The 15,779-nt window shown below is 49.6% G+C and overlaps 1 protein-coding gene across 1 annotated transcript; it reads right to left on the reverse strand.

The window, feature by feature from the left end:
* Positions 1 to 6,399: 6,399 nt before the first annotated feature.
* UQCRC1 (ubiquinol-cytochrome c reductase core protein 1) lies at positions 6,400 to 15,383 on the reverse strand. The gene is made up of 13 exons (XM_014890464.2): positions 15,231 to 15,383; positions 14,707 to 14,847; positions 14,167 to 14,253; positions 12,996 to 13,125; positions 12,015 to 12,213; positions 11,390 to 11,469; positions 11,145 to 11,260; positions 10,602 to 10,745; positions 9,707 to 9,867; positions 8,587 to 8,672; positions 8,054 to 8,142; positions 7,427 to 7,502; positions 6,400 to 6,618 (listed from the first exon to the last, which is right to left on the reverse strand). The coding sequence occupies exons 1-13, from the start codon at positions 15,351 to 15,353 to the stop codon at positions 6,554 to 6,556; spliced, it is 1,497 nt and encodes a 498-aa protein (XP_014745950.1). The 5' UTR covers positions 15,354 to 15,383; the 3' UTR covers positions 6,400 to 6,553.
* Between the last annotated feature and the right edge of the window lie 396 nt (positions 15,384 to 15,779).

Here is a 15,779-nt window from a genome sequence, read left to right on the forward strand (position 1 = left end):
CCACCTCATCTCTCCAAATCCAGATTTCTCACAGCCCCTGTGCCAGGGAAAGCCTGTCCCTCTCTCACTCCTCTTTTGTATGATCCTGCTCTCACTTCCTCACTCCTGCATCTGGGATGCAGGCCTGATGGCTGGGAGGACAGGGTGGTTGCTCAATGCTTTCTCTCTGTCTCTATTCAAGTATTGCACAACCTGCACCAACCCCCCTAAAAACTACCTGCAGCTCTATATAGATTTCTGGCAGGACTCATGAAAGAGCCCCTATCCCCCTCTTGCTGGGGCTTGGCTGCTCCTTGCGCAAGGGGAGCCCGGCAGAGCCGTGGGGAGCATCACCTGCAGCTGGAGGGCTGGTAGGAAACGTGCAGCCCTGCCAGGACCCTCAGTGCTCTGCCAGGGAGGGGATGGCACAGCTCACACCCGGGCGTGGCAGGGGCCGTGCCTGGGATAGGCAGGGGCTCAGGAAGGGGTTCTTACCACTGGAGAGTTTGGGCTGTGCTGCAGCCTCTGGGTAAGGGGCTTTTGCAGACCTTGGGCTGATAAAGGCATGTGGATAGCACAAAGCTCTTTTACGCACACTTGCCCATACCAGGGGTATGGTGGCAAACAGTGTGGGCTCCCCAGCAGCTGCAGGATACTGCCCTGAACGTTTCACACAGGACCGATGACCCACGGGAAGGAGGATTAAAGTCTGTTTATCAGTCTGTTAGGAGAGCGAGGAAACTGCAGGGAGCCAGCATCCAGGGAATCAGCGCTGCAGGAAGGGTCAGGCTCACCCCTACGTGTGGGGCAGCAGCCAGGCTGCAGGGGAAACTGCTGCAGAGGGATTCATGCAGTTCACGAGACCAGACTTGCCCTGTGTCTCTCCCCCGCGAGGCTGTGCCATTGCTCCTTCAGCTCTTTGGCTGGGTGCCCGACTCCAGAAGAAAGGAATAAAAAGGACGAAGTACCCGCCCTGCCCTGTCGGGTGAATCGCTGTCTGTCACCATGGGAACTCCTCCCTTCCCCAGACCTCCCCAGGATGATTTCACATCTCCGTCGGGCAGGAGGGTGTGTCACCAGGATGGCATGAGGCAGATGGACACTACATCCCACACAAGGACCCCACAGCTGTGGGACAGGATGCTGTGGAGCTCCAGGAAGAAGGCTGAGCAGCACAGGTGGGGGTCCCAATGGCGATAGGAGTATGATCCACATCCACATAGTGAGTTCCCAGAGCAGTGACAACTAGGTGCTCCCAAGAGCTCCAGGTCCTTGCAGAAACCACGTCACCAGCACCTCTGCACCCCTCTGGGTTGCCACCAAGAATGGAAGAGCACAGCATCCTGTCTCTGGCCCCTCACCACCTTCAGGACTCACCTTGAACCATGAGGACCTCATCCTCCATCCCCCTCAGCAGAGCTGGGGCAAGGTCACCTGTGAGTCACTGCTGCGCGTGCGAGGCAGGAACAGGAGATACTTGTGTTCCCACGTCATAGGGGCTCCTGCCAAGTGCTGCACATCTGGAACAGCAGTAAACAAAGCAGAGGAAGCAGGAGAACCAGAGCAGACAGCAGCCGGGGACAGCGGGGACCTCCAGCCTCGAAGCAGCCAGTGGGGGGAAGGGGTGGAAAAAGCAGAACTGCCACGTGGAGTTGGGATGCCCAGGACTCAAGCACACTCACCTGCCATCTCCTCCTCCTGACAGCCTCTTGGTACACTGGGGCATCCTTCATGCCAGGGGAGCAGAGGCAGGAACTTGCCACAGATACATGCTGCTCTTCACCAAGCTTCCTGTGAGAGACTCCAAGGCATGGGCAGTTATCCCTACCTGGAAATCCCACCTCTTGTGGGATATATAATACCCTTGTTTCATGGGTAGCACCAAGCCTGTTCCTTGATCACTACAAGCTTTGCTCAAGAGTGACATGACCTGAACCGGGGGCCATGGGTTTGGTATACAGGTATACAGGAATCTGTACAATGCTGAGCTCTACAGAGAAACTCAGATTGCACTTTACTGAAGCTGAAATACATCCACTGCTAAATCCTGTAGTTCCCTAGATTAAAAATTCAAATGAGGAAGAAAAAAATCCCCTCCAGAAGAGTCAACTCCTTCTTCCCTAAATATAACAAATCAAAGATAAGCAGCACGTTCCGTTTACAGCATTATCCAAGTGCCTACTCTGAATAAAAGTCACATGCAAAGCAGAAAGAAGTGCACAGTACTGGGGCTGCTTTACAGCGACCTGAGTTGCTGTGTGCTGAGGGCAGTGCAGGGGGAGCAGCTTTATTTCTGTGCATTGCACCTGGTGTCAGCATCCACCTTGACACAGTGGCCCAGAAACCTGAATGCTCGATGTCACACTGCAGGCTCTTGGTGCAACCAGGAACAGCACTCAGATTTTCAAGGCTCCTGTTTCAGTATCTTAAGCCTTGCTCAAACCTTGCTCCAGGCATTTAATTCAACTTCCTTCACTGTCCTCATGCTCTCTGCTGCACAGCTCTCACACTAAAGCAGGATATGGAGCCTTAAATAACCCCAGATTGTGGCAGAGGCTCAGCAATGGATGGTGGGACACTGAGCAGTGAGAAGTGTCTCCAGGGCTCCTGGCAGGTGATCCAGCACAGGTACTATTGACACTTCTTTGTACAGAAAAAAGTATCTCGTGTTTTCATAGATCAGGGCTGGGAGCTCCCCAGGCTGCCATCCCAGCAGCTCCATTTTCCATTTATGGACAGATCCTTCCTCATGCCTCACACTTCAGGTAGCTTTTCTGGGCATCCCCAGTGATAGTCTGAATGGGCAACAGAGCCAAACCTCAGCATTGGCAGCCCCACTAAAAATCTCACAGCCCCGAGGAAGGGAAAGGACAGGAAAGCAGAGACTTGCATAGAAAAGTGAGAACCATCCAACCTCTTTGGATGGCGCGTGGGGTAAAGCAGCTTTTAATGAGGGTGTTCAGGGCTCCAACTCACCCCTTGCAGGCACAGCTCTGCAGACAAAGACAGCTTCTGCCGCCATGCCTCGTGCCTCACAGCAGCCCGGGATGGCTGTTGCTGGCAGTCAGGCCTGGATGGGCCTTTTGTCCACTGCTTTTCCACGCAATGAATACACTAAAGCTTTACACGAGGCATTTCCTTTTCCAAATAGGAAACAGGATTGCTGGATATGTGTCCAGATGCTACTGCTCACTGATCCTCTCTCCTGGTGTATGAAGTCTCAGCAGTGCACAGAAGGGCAAAGTGAAGTGCAGGAGTCCTGATCAGGATATCAAGCACCAGGTACCTCCCTCAGCCTGGCAATCCTGCAGTCCCACTGAGTGACACTTCCTCACAGGAAGAAACCATCCCTTTCCTAAGCAAACCACACAATACAGGGGCTGGATGGGGGAGAAAGTCCCTGGTCACAGCCATGCCAACACCTCAGTCAAGCCCTGCACCAGTGGTCTGAGCAGAGCAAGGCTCCAGCAACACAAGACAACACAGAGCTGACTGCTGCCCTGTCTTCTAAACCCCACTCACCTATGGTTCCCACCACCATTTTTCACCAGCCTTGGCAGGACAGCAGGTAGAGAAGCAGGCCCAGAGGGCTGTGGGCTCTTTTCCCAAAAGCTCTCTGGCACTAAAGAGTGGCACAGTTCCAAGCCTCTCCTTTTTGTGAAAGCCTCCCTGCAGCTCCCTGCTTCCCCAGGACAGGCTTGGCTCAGCACCCATGATGAGTATCAACTGTACTTTCCAGAGTGGGTAATTAGTTCAGGTGAGGCAACTCTGACAATTGGCTGCTGTGGCCCCTCTCTTGGCAAGCACCCGAATCACAAACAAGCATCTCACATATCAAAGGGGCTGCCTGCTCCACAGGCAGATCCACCCTGTACATCTGCCAGGCCCTGCAGCCCTGCACTGGGGGTACCAGCAGCTCTCCCTGCAGAGACCAGGACAACATGGAGAACTCAGCACAGGGCTCTAGTGAGCGCTCCCCATGCTCACTGCTAGAGTTTACATTCCTGGAATAGCTCTGTGTAGTGGAGACAAGCCACTGAAGTGCTGTGCAGGAAATGCAGAGCCTTGCACAGGGTGCACACAACAATGCACAGTATCCCCCTTCCCAAATCCTCTCCTTTAGCAGCCAACAGATGGAATGCCAAGGTGTCATGGAGTAACAGCAATTACAGTAGCTTTAAACAGGGGGACTTAATTTGGAGAGGGTAAGACTGTGCAGAAGGGGAGGGAGCAAAGGCCAATCCATATACCAGGCTAAATTTATCAGCACAGACTAATGGGATCCCAAGTAACCTTCCAAGTAGCAAAGTAAAACACTTAAGCCATTGAAAACTAAACTGGTCAAAGAGCCCCACTGAACAATCTCACATTGTCCATGGAGCCAGGAAACAGATTTATTAGGTCACCCAGGCCATCTCCAGTTACAGTGAACTTGGGATGCTTCTAGGGATGATTCCAACTCCCTCCTCTGGCACTGTCCTTCACTGGACAGTGGAAACTGCAGGAAGGGAGAAGGAGAGGGAGTCCAGAAAAAGATCTTTCTCAAGGCTCAGGAAAAGCTGAGATAGAACTCTCCTGTCATGCCAGACATTTCCCAGTTTGGATTCCCTTGAACTGAGGCTACTCTGGTGGAGGAACAAAACACCCCATACAGCTCAAACAGCAAGAGACCTGCCAATGAGATTAGAGCTTCAGTTCCTCCAGTATCAAAGCATTCGGCTGCCAAATGCTTAATGACTCTGCACCAATTCCACGTTACACTTCCCAAGCCCCTGATAAGGCTCAGAGCATGGGCGTCTTTGCCAAGCAGGAACACTTGACTCCTGAATGGGCTTCCCTTCTCCACCTTTTACATCCCCAGCTGTGGTTTACCAAGAAAAAAAGTAATATGGCAAACCTCTCAATCCCTGGAGCTGGTGAGACGCTCATGTTTCTGGAGGCATGGACTGCCCCAGCACACAAATAAAACAGGCACTACATGGCAGAGTGCCACCACAGCTACAACCTGGAAGTGCCAACATCCCGGGCACAGCTCAGTCTTGACTCCTACAGACACCCACCAGGGCGTGGCTCCTAGGCCAGATCAGCCCAGATTACTCAGTTCTACATGGAGAAAGCATCTACAAAATCCATTTAAGGCTGCATATAAGCCAGGCAGCCTAGCAGAGCTGCAGCCTTTGGTCAGGAGTTGGTCCTTGCTGAAGTGCTGGGAGCAAGGCTCAGCACAGCCAGCTCTGTTTTTTTTCCAGAAAAACAGAGCAACTTGGAAAGCATCCGTTGCTGAGGGGTTTGAATGTGTTACTAGAAAAAACTAGTAGAGAAGAGCCTGAGGAACTAATTACTCAAGGAAAATAGACATCCTCAAAGAGATACCTCCTAAAAAGAAAACTTGTAGGAAATGCTAAGCAAGGGTCTCTTTCCTTGTATTTCTCACCAACTGCATAATACTTTGAAAAATCAACCAGGAGGGGAGAATATATAGCAATGGGAGACAAAAGAGAATTATAGTCTGACTGCAGTCACAAAACCAAGACAGAATCATTTACTGGTTCTACAAGGCTGGAGGCATAAGTGAGCTTGTTTAGTTTTTCAGCCCTCAGTGCACTTGTAACGAGCCAGAGCTTGTGACAATAGTTAAACCCAAATTGCATCAAGAGCATTTAACAGTTTCAAACTTGCCTAGCATACGCAATGGGCTCAGACACACTGACTCTCTGATCAAGAATCCAGATTCAGCACAAATTATTTAGTACACTGGATTTGTCTCAAGTGTAATGACTAACTCTGAGAAACTTTCACACTATTTTTAAATCTCCCTTGTCAGGGCAGAACCTGGAAATTAAATGAAAACCTCAGAGACATTTATCTCAAAGAGAAAAATCAAATAGGAATACCTTGCAGCTTCCAAGGGTAGCTGTGACAGGCTAGTGCCACCTGGTGGGAAACACTTCTCCATCCCCCTTGCTCAGCTTTCTGTTCCATGTTCCAACTTCCCAGAGGCAAAACAAGGGAGGAACATCCAGTTTAACACCAAAAATGCATAAAGGGCTGGGTAGCTCTTCCAGCTACTCAGACCTAGGGATTACCTTATGGGTACAGGCCAGTCAGAAGCTTCTCAGTTATTGCACAGCTGAGCACGACTGCATGGAGAGTAAAAGAATAATGTGTAGACCAACACCACCACTACTCAATAATCTCTGCTCATTACAGAGCTGGTTTACAGATAACCAGGAAGCTTAAGATAAGACGTAACACATCTCCATACAGAAACATATGGGTTTTTAAAACATAGCCCCTTTGGAAAGATGTTTGCCTATCAAAAGCTCCAGCTTCTCACATCATATTTCCCCAATTTGGCAAGATTAACAATGTCTACACACACCACCCAGGAAGACACAGTTCACTACCAGCAGAACCAACTCACATAGGATGTATTTATTTTTATACATTTAACACAGAGAAGACAGCTGCTTTGAATGGACTCAGCTTGCTCGTAGTGCCCAAGACATTCAGTGCCAGAGGGAACCTGTGACAGTCCACACCTTCATTATTTCCAACCTGCAGGCAACCCATCCTAGAGACGGACCCAGTACATGCCACTGCGGATGCGGTTGTAATCCAAGAGCTGTTCAATGGGACCTGAGTGAACAGGAGTAAAGTCAGTTGGAGACACAGTTAAAAATCCCTGTACAGTTTCTCACGGTCTTTAAAGCAGATGGTGGCAGAGCAGCCTGTACTTGCAATCCATAGCATGTCTGTAAAAAACCAAGCAAATACAGCTCAAACCTGCATCAGGAAAACTAGCAGATACCAGCTCCTGACAGAATAAGGTGTTTTCTCATACTGTTCCTCATACAGATATCAAATACAGGGAGTCACCAAGTAATTTCAACACTTCAACTTCCTGCTCAAACACTGTATCCCTTTTCCAAGCTGCTCCACTTTGAAGGCCAGAGGAAACAGCTGCAAGGAGGAGGGGAATTCTCAACACACAGGAAAGAGGCAGCAGAGCTGAGCTGCTTAGGCAGGTTTTCCGAGAGGAATTTGTCCTTGGCCAGACAGACATGCCAGAGCAGCACAGGAGAACCAGGTCCCTTCACTTCCCTTACATAAACCACCCTGACCCCAGGGTAAGGACACCTGGCAGACATGCTGGGCCCGCACCTAGCTACAGGACTCCCAGTCTTAGTCACAGCTCCACAGCAGGCAGAGGTGGGAGGACAGCCAGCAGCTCACTGCCACTGCATCTCCATCATCTACAAGTCTGATCTCGTGGCAAATGTGCCTTAGCACACCTCCTGTGCAGAGGCAGGAGGATACCAGTAAAGAACCAGAGTGGTTTAAGGAGTCAGGACAGACAAATGAGGACGGCCTGCAACTCACTTCCACTCAGCTCTTGGCCCCACCTTGTTTTTTAAGTATGTACTGATTGTCACCTACTACTCACCAACTGCTGCAATTGCAGGGCATTTATCATAAACGTATTTACTGCAGACATCTCTCACCATTCTTGCATCAACGGCCTAATAAAGATCAAACAAGCAATTAATGACTCTTCCAGCATATTTACACTTCTCAAAGCTGTAAGTTACTGTTGCCATTATATATCAAGATCATTAGAAGATACAATCAGACCTTTGGGAGCATCTGCACCAACTGCACAGCTCTGCCTGCAAGGATGGCTAACATCCCTACACAGTGCATTCTCCTGTGGGTACAGAAGACAAGGCCAAAATCCCAAGTCTTCTAAGGGATGGAGTGGATGCAGAAATTACACAAACTAGGTGTGGGACACCACTAGGAAAACTGTTACAGGAATTTCAGGTTGTGCCGCTTAACACAACTGTATTACCTCTTTCTGGGATGGACTGACTCCAGTCACAGGGACACAGGATACAATGCATGTAAGCCAGAGATTCTGACAGTTACATCTGTGTCAGCAGGACAACTACCTGGACTCCAGGCAGTCTGATTACGGGGTAAGTAAGCCACGTGTTACTGCAGCAGACTAAGGCCAGACAATGCTGTGAGCAACCATGCTCAGGTATCCCAGCCAAAACAAATGGATACCTACAGAAATCCTGGCATCCCATTCCTCCAGAGGGATACGGCGCCCGTAGTGTAAGAGATGGCTTCCAATATTTTCACACACTCGTGTGGTACCTGCAGGTTGAAGATATTGCATAGTCAGAGCACAAAGAAGCCTTCCAGAATTGCACAGCCTGATCATCAACCAAAGCACAGAGTAGAAACTCTAAGCATTAAAACCCCTGCTAACGAAGCACAGTCTTAATTCCCAATCTATGCAGCTCCAGCAGGGGCTACACAATACACAGATTGCTTTATTCTTCCCCCAAGTATTATGGCCAAGGCAGACCAGTTTGAGGGTCTCAATTCACCAGGCAGTATGTCATTCCTGGGAGCACAGGAGGCCTGGATCAGCTGCTCTGACAACACGGCAAGAGGAGTGTGGAGAGGAAAAGAAAGTTTTGCCCAGTGCCTGCCAGCAGAACTGCAATCTCTAGAACAGGTCCTGTTCCCCAGGAGAACCCCAAGCAGAAACCCTCTGAAAGCTGCACATTGGTCAATCCATAAACCAGAACATACCATCCAGCTGAGCCACCATGGCATTTCGGAGATAGTTCTTGGCTCTTGTCACCTCTGACTCTGTAGCACTGGTGCACAAACGCATCCTGGGGAAGACATGGAAAGACCACAAAAGCACTTAAAGATGTTTGTCTGCTCAGACAGAAAGCAAATTCTTCCCTTTCCCCAGACTCCTCAAAAATAAGCTGTTATCAACACCGCTTTTCTTGCAGGCTGACATTCATCCTTGATCTCCACAGAGGAGCTAAGAACTGGGGAGCACTGAGCAGCAGGAGACAAGAGTTCCAGCACGCAGGCAGGGAATTCAGCCAGCAGGATACACACTGAGTTACACTCAGAGGTTCAGCAGTCCTGGTGCTAGCTCTGGTTGCCCAACAGGCCCAGCAGCACACGCTGTGCATTGCCCTATCACAGGAGAAGGAAGGCATGTCAGCCATTCCCATGCATGGCAAGCTGCTATGGAAACTGATGCTGAAAGAACAAGAGAGCTCCCTGCTCCTTGTCTGGACTCCATGTCTGGACTCCAGCTGCTACATCCCTTCTTTTCCTGACAATGGCCACGTCTCTGGGGCAAGGGCTCACTCCACCTGCTCCACACAGAATGGCTTGTAGCTCAGGAGTAGCCTTGAACCATTACTCGTTCATGTCATAAATGACACAGTAAGATGGACAGCCAGAAGGCTCCCAAACACTGGCATGATTCCAGCAGCAGGTCATTCATCAGCCACAACACAAGAGCCTGAGCAGCAGGAACTGCCTGCTTCGCTCAGGCTTAACAAGACAATGGAGATAAGTCTCTTGGGCACCTAGGAAAACCTTGAAAACCTTGTCTAAGGAATGATCTCACTTGTATATAAAAAGCCCCAAAGCCTCGGTACTAACACTTCAAAGCATGAACAAAAGACCTGAAGAGCCCTAAGGGATTTAAACAGCTCCTCAAAACCACATCCTTAAGAGTTTTACAGAAACCACTTACAGGATCACTTAACCAGAATGCAAGTTACCAAGAAGTTAATGAAGAGACACAGCTCTCTGTAAACTTAACATGCTCCCCTAGCAGCTCAGTCTCCCACAAGAGGCTCAGATCTTGAACAGCAACTTGTGCCAAAGTTGTACTTACCACTCTCCCTGAGCACAAAACATCATATCATCTACGGACAGAGGGTCAGAAATAAAATGGAAACCAAAGAGGCCGGTGTCAGAGTAGGAGGTGTTGAATGGCTCGAAACTGTGGCAGAGATTATGCTCCACAGCAAGCGCAGCCAGCCTGCTAGACTGATTCTGTAAATAAGGAGATGCTGTCAGCCATTTCATTTTCAGGTCCCCCACAGCTCAAATTCTTTCCCACTGAGCTGTTTTCACAAAGACCACAGACAAGACAGAGCGGAACACTTTTCTGAAGGAGAGCTTAATTTAGAGCCTTCATGTGGTCAACAGATGAGAATCACTGCTGGAAAAGCCACAGACAATGGCCTAGGAGTCCATCCAGCAGAACCATTTCCTTTCCCAGCTGCAGATGAAAAGCTGGTATGCACACCACCGTAGGAGTGGGAAAAAAATGGGAAGGACAAGGTCTCCCAGCAGCAGGGGTTAGTACTAATGTACAGCCAGACAGATTGCAGATGATAATGGATGCAATACTATGGTTTTAAACAAGTTCCATTTGCTCTGCAGGGGTAAGACAAGCTTGCATCATGAGACTGTGGAGTATTGAATCCCGCTTCCATCACCACCCCCACTGAGTGGTTAGTTGTGAGAGTGGGGAATAAGCTGCTGAGAATTCACCAGCTACACCTCTTCCACAGAAGGTTCCGTTCATTTGCCAGCATCACCTCTCAAAAACTGTCCTGGATTAGCCTCGATTACACTTCTACTCTACTTTCCAGGCTCCTAATCCCTTCACAGTTGGAAGTTAACCACAACACCCTCTCCTAAAGCACATCCACCTAGGGTCTCTGTAACACTTCACATGAAAAGGCTCCAGGTTCCCCCTGCTGCACTCCCCAGACTCTTACCTTCCCACCTCCAAAAGTGCGGTCGTAGCGCCCTATGATGGCATTAGCCACATTGAGGACCACGTTGTCTGGATCAGCCCATCCTGGCCCCTCCACAGCAAGAGCAATATGGGCAAGGGGCAGAGCATCATCTCTGGCACGGATCTGGAAAATCATCAAGGAGTGGGGGAGAACTGCATGAACACTGTGATCTGTCTGCAGCCTGCTGCAACGCCAGGCTGACAAACTGGGGCACTTGATGTTATTCCAGTGAAATTAAAGAATCCCAGGCAAAACTGAGCACAAACCAGCTGTTCTGTTGTGAGTTTTGCATATCACATGAGCAACAGCCTCACACTCCTAATGGATTTGGGTCTTATCTAAAATCCAACACATGGCACTAAACCCCAAGAACAGAACATGGGAGCACTACCAAGATGGTGCATCATCAGCTTCTCTGAGACACATGAACAGACTTTTCCAGTGAGAAACAGCTGTAATTGGTTTTACATTCATTCCACAGTTTGGAAACAGCTGCTTTTTTGATGGGGACCAAAACTTTACCTCACTCCCTGTGAAGCGACAGCGTGGGAGGGCAGGCACAGAATCTCCCTTGTATGCAAAAGGCGCCCCAGTGAAGTGTTGCTTAGCTGCATCCACCAGTTCTCTGTGGGAAATACCTGGCAATGAAAAGAGAGAGATCCCAGTCTTAAAAAAGACTAATTTAACAAAATTATCACATTAGTGATGTGAGACAAGTCCAATCACATGCTTAAAAATACTGAGGCTTCCCAGGATCTAGAACTTACCACCAGCAGCTGCCAGGACCATACGAGGTGCTTTGAAATGATTATCAACATATGTAGCCAAATCTGCTCGAGTCAGCTTCCTGGAAAGAACATAAAGACCTGGAACATCAGCATCTCCAACTCTAGAGGAACGAGAGGCTTAGGAGAAGCAAGTTCACAGTGAATACAGCAGTGATTGTCTTTGTTGTGGGATAACAATGCTTTTTAGAAGACTGCACTGTGTACTGTGTTTGCCCTGTGCTCTAATTCTAGAACACAAAGAACGGGAACCAGGCAAGATGGAGAGGTAGAATTCAATACAGATTGGAGAGTACTGAACCCAGTCACTGAGCTAACACAGGGCCACTGCTTTAGTGAGCACCCCTAGCTCTCTGATTTTTCTAAAAATCTGAGAAGTATGGGAGAAGGTTCAGCCTGTTCCTTCCAATCTCAGGGAGGGCTTGCATGAGATGGTTCTAAGGAATGAATGCAGCATTACACTTTCACCAGTGCCAACGGAGAAAACTTAAGTCAGGGGACAAGGAGAAGCCCATGGGCTCAGATCACTTCCATGTACACACTGTGCAGTCATGCACCCCGCAGACTGCACCCCCAGGTTGTGCACCACATCCAGCCTGTTGCTCACTTGATGTTCTCTGTGGTCCCTTCAACGGTGTGGGCCAGCGCAGTCCCCTGGTAAGCAGTGGCATGAAGGTAATCGAAGGTGACATCTGTCAGGTTGCTGTCCGTTTCCTTCAACTCCTGAAGGATGATGCCACGCTCCTTCTCAATCTGAGAATCCTCCAGTGCACAGTTCTGCACAAGGTCACTCAGAAGCTCTACAACTGCAACACAATTCCTGCATTAGCATCTCACTGCCTGACTGCTACCCAGTGCAGCTGAAAGGAGACACACAGTGAGCAAAAACCGTGTTGGGGGAGGGCACGTGACACAACAGAGCTGAATGCTACCCATTTCCAAAGCATCTGAGAGGAACAAACAACACTGATTTAGCAAGAAGTCTCCAGATCAGCTTGCCAAGCACCCCTGCCAGCAGAATGCAAGCAACATCTGCAGAAGGTGAAGTATGGCAGAAGCAGGTACTCTTCCAGACACACTGAATCCTTACAGAGAGTTTGTGATGCCTACAGCACAGCCCATCTCCACATTAAAGCCCCCTACTTAAATCACTGCCTCTCTCCAAAACCAATCCAGTGAAGGCAGCAAGCAGCAGTACAGAGCACAAGGAGCACCTGCAAGAGCTGCACTGAGGACTCCTCACAGCAACTGTCACTGACCTCAGTTGCTAAGCTCCATAAAACAACTACAAACCAGTGAATCCCTCTCATAATCCCTTTTGGATGGGAAGTCCCATCCAGACTTCCTGGCAATGCAGTGCAGCCTGACATAACTAGAACTCTTGGTTTAGGGACACATGAATATAGAGCCTTGAAGCACCACATCACAGCACTGCTCTCTTCAATTACCAACCAGAACCTCCAATTTACTGCTCAGTTTCAACTTCAGTCTCTGGTCTGCTGGTAGAAAAGATGCTTGGGGAGGTGAAAAACAGAAGAACATGCACTTACTTAAGCTCCCAATCAGACTTTGCCCCTGGCCATCCTACCTTTGGGCATGTCCTTGGAGAAGGCTTTTATGTAGAAGGCAGTCTGCTCACGGGAGGTGTACCCGTTCAGGTGAGCACCCAGACTCTCCACTTCCTTCTCAAATGCCGAGCCAGGACGCTTCTTTGTGCCCTAAAGGAAACCAGATAAATTCAATTATTAAATGAACAAACTTCCCTTTAGTTCAGAATTAAAGCAATGAAAGTAACAATAAAGACCTTAAGAAACAAAACCTGTCATATGATTCATAAAAGCTAAGGGAAGATGCACAAGGCAGGAGATTTAATACTTGGCTTATTTCCTCTAGATAAAGGATGGCAGAGGTGTATTTTGAAAAACCAACACAAACTTTCAATAAAGCTTGTATTTATTAAAACACAATAAAGCTGCCCAAAAAAATAACGGCTGTCATCACCACTAACCAACACAAACTCAGCAGGGAAGGAGACAACCTATGCTGAGACAACAGTATTTGAACAGCACATCCCTGGAAATAAACCAAGAACAAGCCCAAACCAAAAATAAGCAGGTTTCTATCTATCCAAGCAGTGATATACAGAAGACAACAAATAGAAGCAGAAGACTATTTCTACTACAGGGCCCATCTCTTAAGGAGCTAGCCAGATGCTGTAGTTGCCTGTGAAGGCACAGGCTGAACTTGAGTCAGCAAGTCCCAGGTTTAGATGTCTTTAGATGTCTTAGATGTCTTTAGATGTCTTTAGATGTCTTCTGTTCAGTAGACACCTGCATAATTTGAAAAGCAAGTATTGTAGCCTCTGAACTGTGCTAGACCAGTAAGAAAAGAAAAACAAATGGCTACAGGAAAGGCTGTTTTGAACCTTCTGTGCTAATTTGAAGAAACATGCTTCAAAACACATGTGTGTTACACTTGTTAATTACAATACTTCTTCCTTTAAGAGGAAAAATCAGCAAATAGTAAATAACAGTTATTTTTAATTCAGTCACGCTTGCAAGTTGCTGCACATTCAATCAATGAGCACCACATGGGCTAGATGCCTTTTCAGACTAATTTTTATACTGTATGTAAGACTATAGTACTCAGATGACCTGATTTACACCTTCTTTCAACAATGACAGGCTCTGGAAACAAGAGAACAATGTATGGACAGAATACTCAGGGCAGCTCTGTGCAGATCTAGCACACATCCTTACCTTAAAGGCCAAGTGTTCCACAAAGAAACCAGCCCCGTTGGTCTTTGCGTCCTCATAGCGGCTCCCAGCCTCAATCCACACACCCACCTGGCAGCAAAATCCAGCGAGTACCAACATTAGAGAGGAAAACAATCAGCATCCTAATAATACAAACACAACAGCAGAGACAAGAAGTCTTGTCCATAGACATGGAAGAACCAAAATAAGAATAAACTAGCAACTGTCTCCCGCACATATTTTGGCTTTTTCTTTCTCAGCTTCACTCTGGTTTTGCCAGAGAGATAACTTTTACTGATCACTTACTGCTCATACAAAAACTGTAAGGCTGAGCAAATTTGTAGCACACGAAAACTTGTCTAAAAACAGTACAACACCATTCTAGGCCTCCTGCTGCTATATTAATCCCACCTGTTCACAAAGAGAAGCAGTGGGGTCTCTGTCAAAAGCACTGGTTCAGACAGGGGTCTGTCCCTTTTGAACAGCTGTAGGCTAGGCAAGGCTGATTGTTTCAAATAAGCCCCTGACTTATGTTAAACTTACCGTGCATGTTGGCTGACTGGACTCCTCTGAGGCTACCCGGAGGCCGTTCTCCAGGGTGGTGACCTGGGTCTCAGGGATATTCTGGAGTGTCTGAGCATAGCTGGCAGCACCTCGCTTCCTTGTCAAATTCAATAAAGCTGCCTGTAAAAATAAAGGCTGTTATCACTACTAAAAGGCTGTTCCCCTCAGCAGCGCCGGGTACTCAGGGGGTTGAAGAGGTGGGAAACTCCAGGAAAAAGCCGCACGAACCGGTCGCACCACAACACCGGAGCAGAGAGCGGCTGGGCGGCAAGCCCCGCACTGGGTGACAGTGACAGCCGCCGCTGTGCCCCGCCCGCCTGGCCCCGCTCCGGGGCCCGGGGGCTCCCACAGCCACCGCCGCCAGGCCCGCACCGCCCGCCGCGTCCCCATGACCTTCCCGGCCGGAGCACAGGCGGGGCCCGTCAGCCATTCCACACTGCGGGGTCGCCCGCGGCCCGGCCGGGCTTCCCCCCGCGCTGCCCCCGCGGGGCGCGGTGACTCACGGAGGGACGCGGGCCCCATAGCAGCGCCCGCCCAGCCGCACTACCCGCCCGGCACACTGAGCGCGCCGCCATCTTGTTCTTCCGCAGACCGAGCCGCAGAGCGCCTGGGGCTCGACTGCGCATGCGTGGGGGCGGGGCCGGCGCGGCAGCCACAAGCGCGCGCAGACCGGGCGGGCAGGCGGCCGCGCCCCCTGGTGGCGGGAGGGCGCGGCGGCGGGGGCAGGTACGGGACAGCCCGGCATGGGAGTACCGGGAATGGGAGTACCGGGAGATGGGGATCCTGGAAATTGGGGTCCCGGGAGATGGGGATCCCGGGGGATGGGGGTCCTGGAAATGGGGATCCTGGGGAATGGAGGTCTCGGAGGATGGGGGTCCCGGGGATGAGGGTCCCGGGGAATGGGGATCCTGAAAAATGGCAGAGACAGGTCCTGGGGAATGCGGGTCCAGCGGAATGAGCATTCCGGGAGTAGAGATCCAAGAGAATGGATATCCTGAAATGGGCATCCTGGGCATTCTCAGAGAGGGGAATGACAGCACAAGAGAGTGCAA

Source organism: Sturnus vulgaris, chromosome 11, assembly GCF_052056855.1.
Source record: "Sturnus vulgaris isolate bStuVul1 chromosome 11, bStuVul1.hap1, whole genome shotgun sequence".
NCBI lineage: Eukaryota > Metazoa > Chordata > Aves > Passeriformes > Sturnidae > Sturnus > Sturnus vulgaris.